We start from the raw sequence: 15,869 nt of genomic DNA, 5'->3' as shown, positions 1-15,869 counted from the left end.
CTAATCAGCAACTTGCTTGCTTTTCTTCTTGAAGTTCCCCTTCTTCTACCCTTTGCCCTTTTTCTTGAAACTAGTGGTCTTGTTGACCATCAACACTTGATGCTCCTTCTTGATTTCTACATCCGCAGCTTTCAGCATTGCGAAGAGCTCGGGAATAGTCTTATTCATCCCTTGCATATTATAGTTCATCACAAAGCTCTTGTAGCTTGGTGGCAGTGATTGGAGAATTCTGTCAATGACGCAATCATCTGCAAGATTAACTCCCATCTGAATCAAGTGATTATTATACCCAGACATTTTGAGTATATGCTCACTGACAGAACTGTTCTCCTCCATCTTGTAGCTATAGAACTTATTGGAGACTTCATATCTCTCAATCCAGGCATTTGCTTGAAATATTAACTTCAACTCCTGGAACATCTCATATGCTCCATGACGTTCAAAACATCGTTGAAGTCCCGATTCTAAGCCGTAAAGCATGGCACACTGAACTATCAAGTAGTCATCAGCTTTGCTCTGCCAGATGTTCATAACATCTGGTGTTGCTACAGCAGCAGGCCTGGCACCCAGCGGTGCTTCCAGGACGTAATTCTTTTGTGCAGCAATGAGGATAATCCTCAAGTTACGAACCCAGTCCGTGTAATTGCTACCATCATCTTTCAACTTTGCTTTCTCAAGGAACGCATTAAAATTTAACGGAACACAGCACGGGCCATTTATCTACAATTAACATAAACAAGCAAGATACTATCAGGGACTAAGTTCATGATAAATTTAAGTTCAATTAATCATATTACTCAAGAACTCCCACTTAGATAGACATCCCTCTAATCATCTAAGTGATCACGTGATCCAAATCAACTAAACCATAACCGATCATCACGTGAAATGGAGTAGTTTTCAATGGTGAACATCGCTATGTTGATCATATCTACTATATGATTCACGCTCGATCTTTCAATCTCAGTGTTCCGAGGCCATATCTGCATATGCTAGGCTCGACAAGTTTAACCTGAGTATTCTGCGTGTGCAAAACTGGCTTGCACCCATTGTAGATGGACGTAGAGCTTATCACACCCGATCATCACGTGGTGTCTGGCACGACGAACTTTGGCAACGGTGCATACTCAGGGAGAACACTTTTATCTTGAAATTTAGTGAGAGATCATCTTATAATGCTACCATCAATCAAAGCAAGATAAGATGCATAAAAGATAAACATCACATGCAATCAATATAAGTGATATGATATGGCCATCATCATCTTGTGCTTGTGATCTCCATCTCCGAAGCACCGTCGTGATCACCATCGTCACCGGCGCGACACCTTGATCTCCATCGTAGCATCGTTGTCGTCTCGCCAATCTTATGCTTCCACGACTATCGCTACCGCTTAGTGATAAAGTAAAGCATTACAGCGCGATTGCATTGCATACAATAAAGCGACAACCATATGGCTCCTGCCAGTTGCCGATAACTCGGTTACAAAACATGATCATCTCATACAATAAAATTTAGCATCATGTCTTGACCATATCACATCACAACATGCCCTGTAAAAACAAGTTAGACGTCCTCTACTTTGTTGTTGCAAGTTTTACGTGGCTGCTACGGGCTTAAGCAAGAACCAATCTTACCTACGCATCAAAACCACAACGATAGTTTGTCAAGTTGGTGCTGTTTTAACCTTCGCAAGGACCGGGCGTAGCCACACTCGGTTTAACTAAAGTTGGAGAAACTGTCACCCGCAAGCCACCTATGTGCAAAGCACGTCGGGAGAACCAGTCTCGCGTAAGCGTACGCGTAATGTCGGTCTGGGCCGCTTCGTCCAACAATACCGCCGAACCAAAGTATGACATGCTGGTAAGCAGTATGACTTATATCGCCCACAACTCACTTGTGTTCTACTCGTGCATATAACATCAACATATAAAACCTAGGCTTGAATGCCACTGTTGGGTAACGTAGTAATTTCAAAATTTCCTATGCACACGCAAGATCATGGTGATGCATAGCAACGAGAGGGGAGAGTATGATCTACGTACCCTTGTAGATCGACAACGGAAGCATTTGGTTGATGTAGTCGTACGTCTCCACGGCCCGACCGATCAAGCACCGAAACTACAGCACCTCCGAGTTCTAGCACACGTTCAGCTCGATGACGATCCCCGGACTCCGATCCAGCAAAGTGTCGGGGAAGAGTTCCGTCAGCACGACGGCGTGGTGACGATCTTGATGTACTACCGTCGCAGGGCTTCGCCTAAGCACCGCTACAATATTATCGAGGACTATGGTGGAAGGGGGCACCGCACACGGCTAAGAATATGATCATATGGATCAACTTGTGTCTCTATGGGGTGCCCCTGCCTCCGTATATAAAGGTTCAAGAGGGGGAGGCCGGCCGGCCATCATAGGGCGCGCCAGGAGGAGTCCTACTCCCTCCGGGAGTAGGACTCCCCCCTTTTTCCTAGTTGGAATAGGATTCGTGAGGTGGGAAAAGAGAGAGAGAGAGAAGGAGGGGGGCGCCGGCCCCCTCTCTCCTTGTCCTATTCGGACTAGGGGTGGAGGGGCACGTGGCCCAGCCCTGGCCGCCTCTACTCTTCTTCCACTAAGGCCCACTAAGGCCCATATACCTCCCGGGGGGTTCCGGTAACCTCCCGGTACTCCGGTAAAATCCCGATTTCACCCGGAACACTTCCGATATCCAAATATAGGCTTCCAATATATCAATCTTTATGTCTCGACCATTTCGAGACTCCTCGTCATGTCCGTGATCACATCCAGGACTCCGAACAAACTTCGGTACATCAAAATGCATAAACTCATAATATAACTGTCATCGTAACCTTAAGCGTGCGGACCCTACGGGTTCGAGAACAATGTAGACATGACCGAGACACGTCTCCGGTCAATAACCAATAGCGGAACCTGGATGCTCATATTGGCTCCTACATATTCTACGAAGATCTTTATCGGTCAGACCGCATAACAACATACGTTGTTCCCTTTGTCATCGATATGTTACTTGCCCGAGATTCGATCGTCGGTATCCTATACCTAGTTCAATCTCGTTACTGGCAAGTCTCTTTACTCGTTCCGTAATACATCATCTCACAACTAACTCATTAGTTGCAATGCTTGCAAGGCTTATGTGATGTGCATTACCGAGAGGGCCCAGAGATACCTCTCCGACAATCGGAGTGACAAATCCTAATCTCGAAATACGCCAACCCAACATGTACCTTTGGAGACACCTATAGAGCACCTTTATAATCACCCAGTTACGTTGTGACGTTTGGTAGCACACAAAGTGTTCCTCTGGCAAACGGGAGTTGCATAATCTCATAGTCATAGGAACATGTATAAGTCATGAAGAAAGCAATAGCAACATACTAAACGATCGGGTGCTAAGCTAATGGAATGTGTCATGTCAATCAGATCATTCACCTAATGATGTGATCCCATTAATCAAATAACAACTCTTTGTCCATGGTTAGGAAACATAACCATCTTTGATTAACGAGCTAGTTAAGTAGAGGCATACTAGTGACACTCTGTTTGTCTATGTATTCACACATGTATTATGTTTCCGGTTAATACAATTCTAGCATGAATAATAAACATTTATCATGATATAAGGAAATAAATAATAACTTTATTATTGCCTCTAGGGGATATTTCCTTCACTTCAAGTGTCGTCCGAAAGGGGTGTCGTCGTCCGGTTGAGTGAACTTGTTCCTTGGGTCGCCATCTATAGAGTAGAAATGGAGAAGAGTTAGAAATGAGTAGAGAAGAGTATCATGTGGCTTTTCCAAGTGGCCGCGTCCTATAGTCAGCGTGTGATCCATCTTGTAGCGACCCGATCCCAATGGACCATAGTATCTGTGCTTAAGTGTCATCCCTGGATCGGTATTGCTGACACACACATTACTCGAGGATTTATAGCAGAGTTCAATCACACACTTATTACATCGATTGTCTCAAAAAGAGAACTTGTTACAATAATATGGATGAAGGCCATCTAAATAAGATAACTGCGGAAGCATCAAAGATAAATGAGTCCATCCAACTCCACGGCAAAACTGAGTGCATGACAACGACCTATCGCACCTTAACTGCGGAAGCATCAAAGATAAATGAGTCCATCCAACTCCACGGCAAAACTGAGTGCATGACAACGACCTATCGCACCTTACTCTTCGTCTGAAAATTTTGCAACATGATATGTTGCAGCCGTGTAGGTCAGCACATGGAATATGCCGGCAAGATAACACTATAGAGCAATGAACAAATAACAACTATCACTACATGCATGTTTGGCTGGTGGAAGCTCTAAGTTTAACATTTTGCAAAAAGCCAATTTTTTCCTACAGCAAAGGAATAGATTTTATTTAACTACAAAATTTACGTCATTAATGAGAAGGTAACCCCAACTCAATCCCAAAATAATAATTGTAACCCAACAAAATTAATTAAGTAAAGTGATGAGATCAAATCAATAATTCAAGCACTAGATACTCAGATGTCCATAACCAGGGACATGACTAATCATGATTAGTTTGTACACTCTGCAGAGGTTTGCGCACTTTTCCCCACAAGACTCGATCTCCTCCGTTGAATTTCTCGCACGGCATGATGTTTGAGAAATGGATGATCGAGACACAGTCTTTCCGAGGAGGTCTCCTTAACCGATAGATAGGCCGGTACACCTACAATCCCCTACATATGCTAGCCCATCATGAAAAGGATTCCCACAACTTACTTAACTATGCCAGAGCCCATAATGGCTTGTGAATATACACGGAAGTTTCTGAGCATGAATAATCTTATGATCCCTTTGAGCCTAGGTGGCATTCCATAGGATGATCACACAGGTACCCCGGGATCTCCTAGGACAACACTGGATTCCCCAGGTGCCCACAACCATTCCATCCAGATGTGTATTAAAGTAGCCACCTTAAGTTTCCCTTAGATAATATTACTCTCGCAGCTTTCATGAATCTCACATACCAATCCCCGTCTACGAGCATAGCAAAACAGTATGAGCATAACGTATAATATCCCAGGGTTGATAAAAGACAATAGGTACCTACCTCATCAACTACTTAACCACACCCACATGTTACCAATCCAACTCATGCAATGTTTGAGGGTTGTGACTAATGCATAAAAACTGGGTAGTAAAGGGATATGATCAAAGTGTTACTTGCCTTGCCGACGATCGGAAAACCCTAGAGATTCGTAGTAGCAAGCTTCGCACTCTGAAACTCTATCGTAAACAAACAATAGCATACATAAGCACTCAAGTATAGGATGCAAAGGTAAAATCAAAATAAAAAGATCTAAACAGAAAGTTCAAGTGAAGAGCTTTGATTTGCAAAAAGAATCAATCGAATCGGAGCTACGAAACTCAAACTATGAACAAACAAAGTTCAAATTCAAATCTGCTTGAAACCAAATTTTAAATTTTCAAAAACATGTTTAAGTTGGTTATCTGAACAGATGGGAACGTAACGAAGAATTTGGCGTTGGTTTCATTGGATTTGGATAAGCGAGCAAAAATTTGTGAGTGTTTAAAGATCAGGGACTAATCTGTAAGAAAACTAATCACGGATAGGTTCCTAGCCGAAAATAAAACTAAAAAGAAAAATCTAACGAACGAACGTTCGCTAACAGGAACTAACGAACGAAAACATTCACTAACAGATCTAAATGAACAAACGTTCGCTAATTAAACTAACCTGGTAAAATAAACCGATCTAAAAGAAAAACAGAAACTAAAAAAACCGGGGCGGGTTTTCGGCGGTTATACCAGTTCGTGAAAATAAACCGGTGGCGGATCGGATCGGCGGCGGCGGCTCCGGCGGATCGGGGTGGTGCGGTAGCGACTCAGCGAGGCGGCGCGGGCAGTAGCGAGCGGCGGCTTCGGCGGCGCGGTCGGCGGGGTGGTGTGTAGGCGGCGCGGCGGCTCGGGGCGGCGGGAGGCGGCGCGGCTTGGTGGAAGAGAGGGCTAGGGGGCGGCGGCTTATAAGGAGCCTCGGGGTGGGTCCGACTTGGGCAGGGGCCGACCGGCGGCGTGTGGCGCTCGGACTCCGGAGGAGTCCGGTTCGGGCGTGAGGTGGAAGGCGGCGGCGCGGTATGGGTCGGCTTGGCTTCGGCCCAGTCGGTCCAATTTTTTTTAATTCGGCACGAATAAAATTCCAAATAAAATAAAATAAAAATCCTAAAATTCCAGAAATAATTTTCACCGTCCTCTCTTAATATTTAGGACAAAGTGAACAATTTTCTAGGTTAAATGCATTTTTTTAAAATGCAAAATTTTCCCTAATTTAACCGAATAAAATTCAAGTAAAATATATTTTTTTCAAAATTAAATTTCCAGTATTTCCTAGCTGTTTCTGAAGAAGTCATATTATCTTCTCCCATTATTTATTTATTTTGGAAATGATTGAAAAAATAATTTCAAATAAAAAATCACTTTGATCCAATTTTCCAATTTTGGAAATTCAAAAATGGATTTTTGTAAAAACCTCCAACTCTCTCAAATGGTCCTTGAGTTGCTTAAGGTCTCTAGGATCAAAATGTCCAAATAAACCAAATTCAAAATGCACAAATCATGGATGCATATGATGGCCTAATGATTAACATCCAAATTGAAAATTAGGATGTTACATTCAATTTTGTTACTAGCAAGTCTTTTTACTCGTTCCGTAATACATCACCTCGTGACTAACTCCTTAGTCGGTTGCTTGCAAGCTTATGATGTGTATTACCGAGAGGGCCAAGAGATACCTCTCCGATACTCGGAGCGACAAATCGTAATCTTGATCTATGCCAACTCAACAAACACCTTCGGAGATACCTGTAGAGCATCTTTATGATCACCCAGTTACGTTATGACGTTTGATAGCACACAAGGTATTCCTTCAGTATCCGGGAGTTGCATAATCTCATAGTCGAAGAAATATGTATTCGACATGAAAAAGCAATAGCAATAAAACTAAATGATCATTATGCTAAGCTAACGAATGGGTCTTGTCTATCACATCATTCTTCTAATGATGTGATCCCGTTATCAAATGACAACACATGTCCATGGTTAGGAAACCTTAACCATCTTTAATCAACGAGCTAGTCTAGTAGAGTCTCACTAGGGACACCGTATTCGTTTATGTATTCACACATGTATTTAAGTTTCCGGTAAACCTTTATCATGATTTAGGAAATATAATAATAACCATTTTATTATTGCCTCTAGGGCATATTTTCATCAAGTCGACCCTGTGCGCATGGGCCCCCGAGACCCCGCGCCCACGGATTATCCAGGGAGTTGGCGCTGTAGCACCCCGTGCGCATGGGCCCAACTTACCCCGTGCGCACGGGCCCTATAGGATGAGCGGCTGAGATCGCTGTTGGGCCTCCTCTTCGCATCCACTTCGTCTCCTACCTCCCCAAGCCTATATAATTCGTACCTAGACCATATGTTAGGGTTAGCAAAGTATATGTGAGATATTTGTGATCTTTGCTTCTTCTACCTTCCCTCTTGTGGATCAAGACCCCTTTTGAAAAGAATCCTTGTGGGTTTCAAGACCTTCACAAGGAGAAGACTATTCTCAAGACCTCGCCCCTTTAGGAGTGAGAAGAACTCTATCATTGTATCTTTCCTTTAGGAGTGAAAAGAACTTTATCATTGTATCTTTCTTTTGATTGTGTTTGTGAACTTGTGGATCTTGTGTTTGCTATTCTAGTGGATTTTTCGAAAAAGAACTACTAATTCTTAACTTTTCGAGGAATCTAATTGGGTATTGTTGGTGTGATTCCCTCTTTGTGTTATTGGTGTTCATCTCCTTTTTCCCTCCAAGTGTGAAAAGATCCATCTTAGGGTTTCACCCTACAACAGAGCTCGTCCACCGTGTCGTCCTCGGCCGCGAGCTCGTCAATTTTGGTACATCGACCTCGGCCTCGCGTCGCGAGATCCGCCATCCCCCTCTAGTAGTAGTAGAAGAATGTACTCCCTTTGTTCCTAAATATTTGTCTTTCTAGACATTTCAACAAGTGACTATATACGAAGCAAAATGAGTGAATCTACACTTTAAAATATGTCTACATACATCCGTATGTGGTAGTCATTTGAAATGTCTAGAAAGACAAATATTTAGGAACGGAGGGAGTAGAATGTATGATCTTCTAGTGCACGATTTCGACCTGCAAAACAGTTCGACGTCGAACTGTAAATGCTATATACGGGTCGGTTTTTTACAGGGTCTGCTAGAGTTGCTCTAAGCAAGCGCCGTGTAGTTGACACGTGAAATAAACTCTCCATGTGGAGCCGCCGGAGATGTTTCATGGCGCAGATGGCCTTTGGAGAAGACGTAGAACGCAGGACAATCTATGTAAAAAGAAAGCGTAAAAGTATTATTTCCTTTGAGGCGAGAGGAAGCGGAAACCTAGAATTACGTCTTCAATTCATTGGGTAAACATCACGTATCCCTCCCTGTTACTGGCAGGGTAAAAACACATGGTATCTACCATACCGTCCTACACACGTCTTTTCTATTTTCTTTTCATCATCATCATATTATTCCAGGAGCACCGAGGAAGCCAGCGGCATTGCCAAACGAACAAGACGAGGCAGCGAGCGGCGGATTTGCGTCCCCAGCGGTGAAGATCCCTGCGGTGACCGGCGGTCTCGTCACCCCACGCAGCGTCGCGCCGACGGCCTCCGGTAGCGCCATCATCAGGTTCGATTCGCTGTCCCCACCGGCGCCTGGCCTGATTTGGTGCGACGGCGGCGGCGGCTCGATTCGGTGCGGCGGCAGCTTGATTCGCGGATACTGCGGCCCGATTGCGACGGCGTGCAGAGTCCCCGCTCAGCGTCGGCCGTCCGAGGGAGCGGCGAGGTGACGTGCAGCGGCGGTCTGCTCCGCGTCGCGCACGTGCAGTCACGCGGGGATCAGGCACCGGATTGCAGGTCAGGGCCCTTCCCCACTCTCTGCTTCGCCTCTTGATTTCTGACGTGGGGGTTGTGGATTCGGGAGGAGGGATTCCTGCGGCGGCGCGCGTATGTACAACCGTACGATGAACTCATCCAGCAACGGAGTTCTGTACATGATCGGTCCCCCGTCGCGGCGCTGCTTGCTTAGTTTCTTTATCTTTCGCAGCTCGGTGGAATCACGAAGGGCGCGGGGTTGGCTAGGCCCCTGCGATTTACGGTTGGTGGTGATTAATTAGGCAGCGTAGTTACAAGGGTTGATGAACAATTGGATCGTGTTATTTGCAGGGGTCATCCGTCTAGTATGTCTGTTGTTGCTTGCTAGCAATTTATGTGAGTATTTCATGGATATCTTGTTTTTTGTTCGCAATGGAGGCTATTTGCAACTTCTCAGTGCTAGTGGACTGATGAATTAATTAAAGTTCTGGTGAAGGATTGCCATAGGGTAGGGTTTGAGCGTGGAGTGGTCATTTATCATATTTTAGCAACTGACTACCAATTCTGATGCTAACTCATGGCAAAAAAGAACCTCTGCTGCCAGAGCCTTGGGCTACGTTCTCTAAAACAAGCGTCTCATCTTGGAGTGAGATATTTTGTGGTTTACTAGTTATCAGTTGGTCCAATGTATCGCGATGGTACTATTTTAATTATGGAGCAATTGTTCTGGATCAGTGGTAGCTTGCGAGAAGCTTTGATGTTGTGACTTCGTCTTCGGGTATGCTGGTCCAACTATCATCCTGACTCTGTGTTGTTTCTTGTATATGGTAGCAGGTAAGAGATCAGATAGTACAGGCTTGAAATATGACTATAGTCCTATTAGTTTTTAAAATGAGGATTACTAAACATAAGCTCGCTAGTTGTACCTCACATATTCGTGGTTCCCTTTGACTGGTCGCAAACAAATGGTTTCTCTTTAGGATTATGTGATGATTAATAACAGTCAAATGCTATGTGGTTCAGACCCCCATAATGATCTTTTTTGTGGGGATTTTTCTGGAGTGTGCATAATGTTTGACCCACAACTTACAAAATAATTGGGAGCACTAATACCTGCGCCTTACGTCTCTGAGCTTCAGCCGTGAATTGTGATTCATGTTTTCTCATACGTGTGTCACATGGACTTGTAGATCGTCTCGATGTTCTACTAATCCACATATCGTATGTGTGTCTTTCTTTATCTTAAAAAATTCCTATACGCCTTCCCTCCCTCTTTAAGGAGAGATGCAAAATAAAAAAGTGAAGTAAGGGTGCCCTGTGGGTATTTGATCTTGCTCACTGCCCCTTCTTTTCATGGAAAAAGGAAATATCAATTTCTCCATTCATTGAACCCTAGTTTGGGACTGACGGGGCTCGAACCCGCAGCTTCCGCCTTGACAGGGCGGTGCTCTGACCAATTGAACTACAATCCCCGCGGGGTGTATGGCATACCCATTCTTAAATAGAACCATAAGAAGATTCGATTCGTCTTTCGTACTCTAAGAAATAGACGAATCATATACTACAGACCCACATATTATATTATACGTGGGTATAGTGAGAGTGACATAACTAGTATGTCGTGATTTTTTATCACTAAAATGGATAATAATCCAGCCTTCAATAAGAAAAACTCTTTTGTTTGTAAGAAAGGAATGAGAGAGATATGGATTAAATTTTTTCCCCTTTTTTCTTTATCTTTTATTTCTATAGATCAGACATCTTATTTTATGGAAGAAAAACAAAAGGATTTAGTTGTTAGATTAGATGGTACATTGTGTCTTGCTGTAGTTTCTTACATTACGTGCATCATTTTATTTCTTGAATTTGCCTGGTTGGTATGCATTATTAGATGTAAGTGATAGAGATGGACTATTTGTTATTGGTTGCATTTGATAATTCATGGCTGTAATATGCTATTTATTTGCAGACTGCAGTAACCTACAGATTTCTGTGGTGGCAATTTCTCGTTGCTTGTGTAACATTATTCTCTACAGAAGCAAAGAATATATGGGCTGACTTTGGCATTTCATGGGAGGTTTTGAAGATGATGAACCGCCATCAAAACGGGCAAGAGCATCCTCAGTAGAATCAGCAACTTTGTCAGACATCCCCTGTTATTCTAAACCCACTAATCCTTTGGGAGGTACAATGGCTAGACCTTTGACTTCCCAAGGGAAAGAAGTTATGGTTGGTTCTAAAGGTTTAATTAAGAGGGATGAATTTGTGAGGATAATCACAAAATCTCTGTATACTCTAGGATATGAAAAAACTGGAGCTGTTCTTGAGGAAGAATCAGGTATAACACTGCATTCCCCACCAGTGAATGTTTTCAGAAAGCAGGTGCTTGATGGGAATTGGGACAGTGCCGTAGTTACCTTGAACACACTTGATCTTCTGGATGAAAACATTGTGAAGTCTGCAGTATTTTTGTTATTGGAGCAGAAATTTTTTGAACTTCTGAGAAATGGCAATGTCATGGGTGCTATGAAGACGCTGCAAAGTGAAATCTCCCCCCTTGGCATTAACAGAAAAAGAGTTCATGAAATGGCAAGTTGCTTAATTTCTTCTCCGCAAAACGTCTTGGTTGGTTTTTCAAAGCCTGGAATTGAATCTTCTAACTCACGGTTTAAGCTCCTAGAGGAATTGCAAAAGGTGCTCCCCCCTACCGTTATGGTACCTGAGAGGAGGTTAGAGAATTTAGTTGAACAGGCACTTACTGTACAACGTGAAGCTTGTTATCTACATAATTCTGTTGATGGCCTGTCACTCTATATCGATCATCACTGTGGGAGAGATCAGATACCATCTCAAGTGCTGCAGGTCAGAACTCATGCTGGTGCCCTATTTCAGTGCTTGCATTTATTACATGTTATTTGCATAGAGCTAAATCAAGGTTGCACACTTGTCGGTTGACTGGACTGGTCACGCACCAATAGAAGCAGTAGTGTCTGCTCTTTCCTTTACTACCTACTAGTAATCGTGTTCGTGCACGCATGTCCAGTTTGGCAGTAATATTAATTGTGTTTAATGCAAATGTTGTTTCCAAATTATGATCTATGCAATCAATATGTTTCCAAATTATTGATATGTGATCGATGATATATCATTGGAGCAGCGTGAGACGTTGGATATAGGTGGTTGGATGGCTCAGATCATTTGGATTCGCCAAACTCGTGCTTTTTAATTAGGAGTAGATAGATAGATAGTAGACTATGTGTCATTGCTTTTATTTGATGTCTCATCATTAGAAGTTCTGTTCTATTATCTACCCTTTCTCTTTGGATTGTATGTGCTTGCAGCCGCGAGCGTGTATGTTTGACTACTTGTATACTTTGGTTTTGCTGTTGTTGGATAGTTAAAGTGTAAAACATAGTCATCTTAACCGAAGAAGCGAAAGCCCACTTTACTTACAATATATGCATAACATATAAGCCTCTCAACTCTTGAGCATCTGTATAGCGCCACCCCTCCCCCCCTTCTGTCTTGCTATTCGAATATTTTTTACAATATATATTTAGGTTCCAAAGGGTACAAACAAATTGAGATTTGCATGAGGAAGTATTGGACTTGCTGTTTCTGTATGGACAACTGGCCGAGAAAGATAGATGTTAGCTGAGTGCAATTTTTCTATTCACGAAAACATCCTATCAGCCGAGGGTCCTGATGTGCCTTTCATTCCTAGTGTAAAACAGTAAATGCCTGTTATGTTTTGTGTTGCATGATGACACACTGTTAGATGCATACTTATCACTTGTACTACTAAATCAGAAGAAAGTAAAATTATTGCAGGTTTTGTGTGCACACAGTGACGAAGTATGGTTTCTCCAATTTTCAAACAATGGGAAGTATTTAGCATCGGCATCAAACGATAAAACTGCAGTCATATGGAAGGTATCTATGCTTCTGACTTTTGACATTCTTAATTGGTGTTAACAGTGCAGTCACTTACCCCTTACTTTCCAGTTTTGCACCCCATGTGAAAACTGGAAATTGCACTCTCTCATTCATGCTTGGCTGCTCACCTGCTATTTGTTCTGTCTGAAAATTGTTGTCCAGAATATTTTGTTACTTGTGCAAATGAAAGTGAAAGATACAAGATTGCCTTTTTTACATGATTAGTTTCATCGGAGCCTATTTGTACAATGTTTAGCTTCAGCACCAAATATATTTGATTAATATGTTTGTCAGTTTTACTCCATGATCGTGTGACCAAACACTTTTCTCTTGGCCTGTCACCGTTGAACATGGAAGTGTGTTTCTTCTGGTTACACTTCAATGAACAACTCCACAACCCTAGAGCTTTGGTCTCTATGCATGTGAGGAATGGTTAGCTTATCTGAAAGGTGTTCTGATTTTTTTTGGTGGTCACACACTTACTGTTGCTCCTTATTTTAAAATGTCAAATCTTATCTGCATAAAATTTCCATTATTTCCTTCAACACTTGAACCCATTCGAGACCCAGATGAACATGAACCCGATTTTCTGTTTTCCTCTTCCGCATTGTTCCAGGAAGCTAGCTGCATTCCACGCGTATGTTTGTTTACTGATAATGATGATGAAGTTACATTTTCACGATCACCTCGATAGTTGATGCAACACAAAACAGTCTTCTCCTTGCTTGCAGTAATGTGAGTATTCGTTATCCTAGGTTGATGAAGATGGAGAACTATTGCTGAAGCATACATTGACTGGTCATGAGAAACCAGTGATGATGGTTGCATGGAGCCCTGATGATTGCCAGCTTCTCACATGTGGAATGGAAGAAGTCATCCGGCGCTGGGATGTTGAATCTGGCGAATGTATTCATGTTTATGAAAAATATGGCGTTGGTCTGTTGTCATGTGGTTGGTTTCCAGATGAAAAGCAAATATTGTCTGGTTTAAATGATCAAAGCCTTTGCTTGTGGGATTTAGATGGAAAACAAGCAGATTGCTGGGAAGGGCAGAGGTCAACGAAAACATCTGATTTTGCTGTCTCAAAAGATGGCAAACTTATAATAAGCACCAGTAGAGATTCCGCAATTCTGTTATTCAATAGGGACACAAAACAGGAGAGGCTGATTGAAGAGGAGCATACAGTCACTTCATTTTCTCTTTCGGAAGATGGTGATTTCTTGCTTGTAAATCTTGTAAATGAGCAGATTCATTTGTGGAACATAAGGAACGATCCCATTCGAGTTAAACGGTACACTGGCCATAAGCGCAGCCGGTTTGTGATAAGGTCATGTTTCGGTGGATCTGAGCAGGCCTTTATTGCCAGTGGAAGCGAAGACGCAAAGGTATGATATATTGACTGTGGATGCAAATAAATCAATAAATTATGTTGTCCGCATCATTTCTATTATTTATTACTCCATCCCATAATATAAGATGTTATTACAACCAATATGTGAGTGTTATTATAACACTTACATTATGGGACCGAGGGAGTAGCTTCTAGATAATGCTACTCCCTCCGTTCCTAAATGTAAGTCTTTTTAGAGATTCCAATATGGACTACACATGGAGCAAAATGAGTGAATTTACACTCTAAAGTAGGTCTATATACATTGGTATGTAGTTCGTATTGAAATCTCTAAAAAGACTTGTACTCCCTCCGTTCCTAAATGTAAGTCTTTGTAGAGATTTCACTAGATGGGCTACATACGGAGCAAAATGAATGAATCCGCACTTAAAATGCATCTATATACATCCGTATGTAATTCATAGTGGAATCCCTATAAAGACTTATATTTAGGAACGGAGGGAGTACTTAGGAACGGAGGGAGTAGATTCCAGAAACTTTGGAGTTATATTTGCTACTCCCTCCGTCTCAAAATTCTTGTCTTAGACTTGTCTAAATACGAATGTATCTAATACTAAAATGTGACTTGATACATCCGTATTTAGACAAATCTAAGACAAAAATTTTGGGATGGAGGGAGTATCTTGCAAGCCAATGTTACTGGAGAACCTAGTGACTGAACTGGAAAAGCTGTCTTCTACTGTATATCTAATAAAGCATAACTGTATATACAACATTTGTGACATTTTCAGTGTCATTGGTTCAGTTTGACAACTCCGTGTCATGAATTTTCTTAATTTGTCAGGTCTATATATGGCACAGAGCTAGTGGAGATGTTATCGAGACCCTGTCTGGCCACTCGGGTGCGGTCAACTGCGTAAGCTGGAACCCTACAAATCCACATATGCTTGCATCTGCGAGCGATGATCATACCATTCGCATATGGGGGCTAAAGAAAGCCACCGTGAAGCGAAGGGACGCAGGCAGCAGCAGCGGCAGTAATGGGATCCACATGAACGGCAGCGCCAACGGCAACGGTTTCGTTCACCAGTGCAACGGGAGCCGCAGCAAGTGACAACGACATGCAGCGCTTTGCTTTCCTTCCTCCAGGAAGAACACCCTAGTCCAGCACCGGTGTAGGGGGGGAGCGGAAAACCTGCTTGGTTTTATGCATCGCCTCCCTTGTTCCATCGTGTGTCGCAATTGTCACATTTATTTCTCAATTCAAAGATGGACACAAATTCAAATATTTTTGGCGCTTAAAATAGCTTTCTTTCCTCTAATTTTGTGATGGTCGTGATGGCACCGTAGTGATGAACCCATTTCATATTTTCCCTGATTTCCTCAATTCAATGTCAAACGAAAATAAATTATGAAATGTGCACTTGGCACATCTTGCGAAATACGGGAAATCACGTTGCTACGGGCTACAGTCCATATAAATGATTTGAACAAATGATTAAGGTCGTTTGGAAGGTCAAAGCTCATCCTCATACGTCCGGATATGTTCCGACATCAAACGGGCGCATAGCCAAAATCCAACCATTTGGACAGTCAGCCCAAACTTTCCCAAATCTAGTTCATCTACTATCTACTACTACTATAAAAGAAAAG

At 42.6% G+C, this 15,869-nt stretch overlaps 1 protein-coding gene and 1 non-coding gene across 2 annotated transcripts; one reads left to right on the top strand and one right to left on the bottom strand.

Moving 5' to 3' along the window:
• Positions 1-8,575: 8,575 nt before the first annotated feature.
• On the top strand, positions 8,576-15,538 carry LOC119328335 (WD repeat-containing protein 26 homolog). Its single transcript, XM_037601331.1, has 5 exons — positions 8,576-8,971; positions 10,899-11,791; positions 12,761-12,862; positions 13,621-14,250; positions 15,061-15,538. Exons 2-5 carry the CDS (start codon positions 11,000-11,002, stop codon positions 15,328-15,330), a joined length of 1,794 nt encoding a protein of 597 aa, XP_037457228.1. The 5' UTR covers positions 8,576-8,971; positions 10,899-10,999; the 3' UTR covers positions 15,331-15,538.
• On the bottom strand, positions 10,328-10,401 carry TRNAD-GUC. The gene has a single exon. It is a non-coding gene; the product is annotated as a tRNA-Asp (tRNA).
• Positions 15,539-15,869: the final 331 nt, after the last annotated feature.

This window comes from Triticum dicoccoides, chromosome 7A (assembly GCF_002162155.2).
Source record: "Triticum dicoccoides isolate Atlit2015 ecotype Zavitan chromosome 7A, WEW_v2.0, whole genome shotgun sequence".
NCBI classification, from domain to species: Eukaryota; Viridiplantae; Streptophyta; class Magnoliopsida; order Poales; family Poaceae; genus Triticum; species Triticum dicoccoides.
The sequence above is the reverse complement of the archived record's forward strand: the minus strand, read 5'-3'. Positions and strand labels throughout refer to the sequence as shown.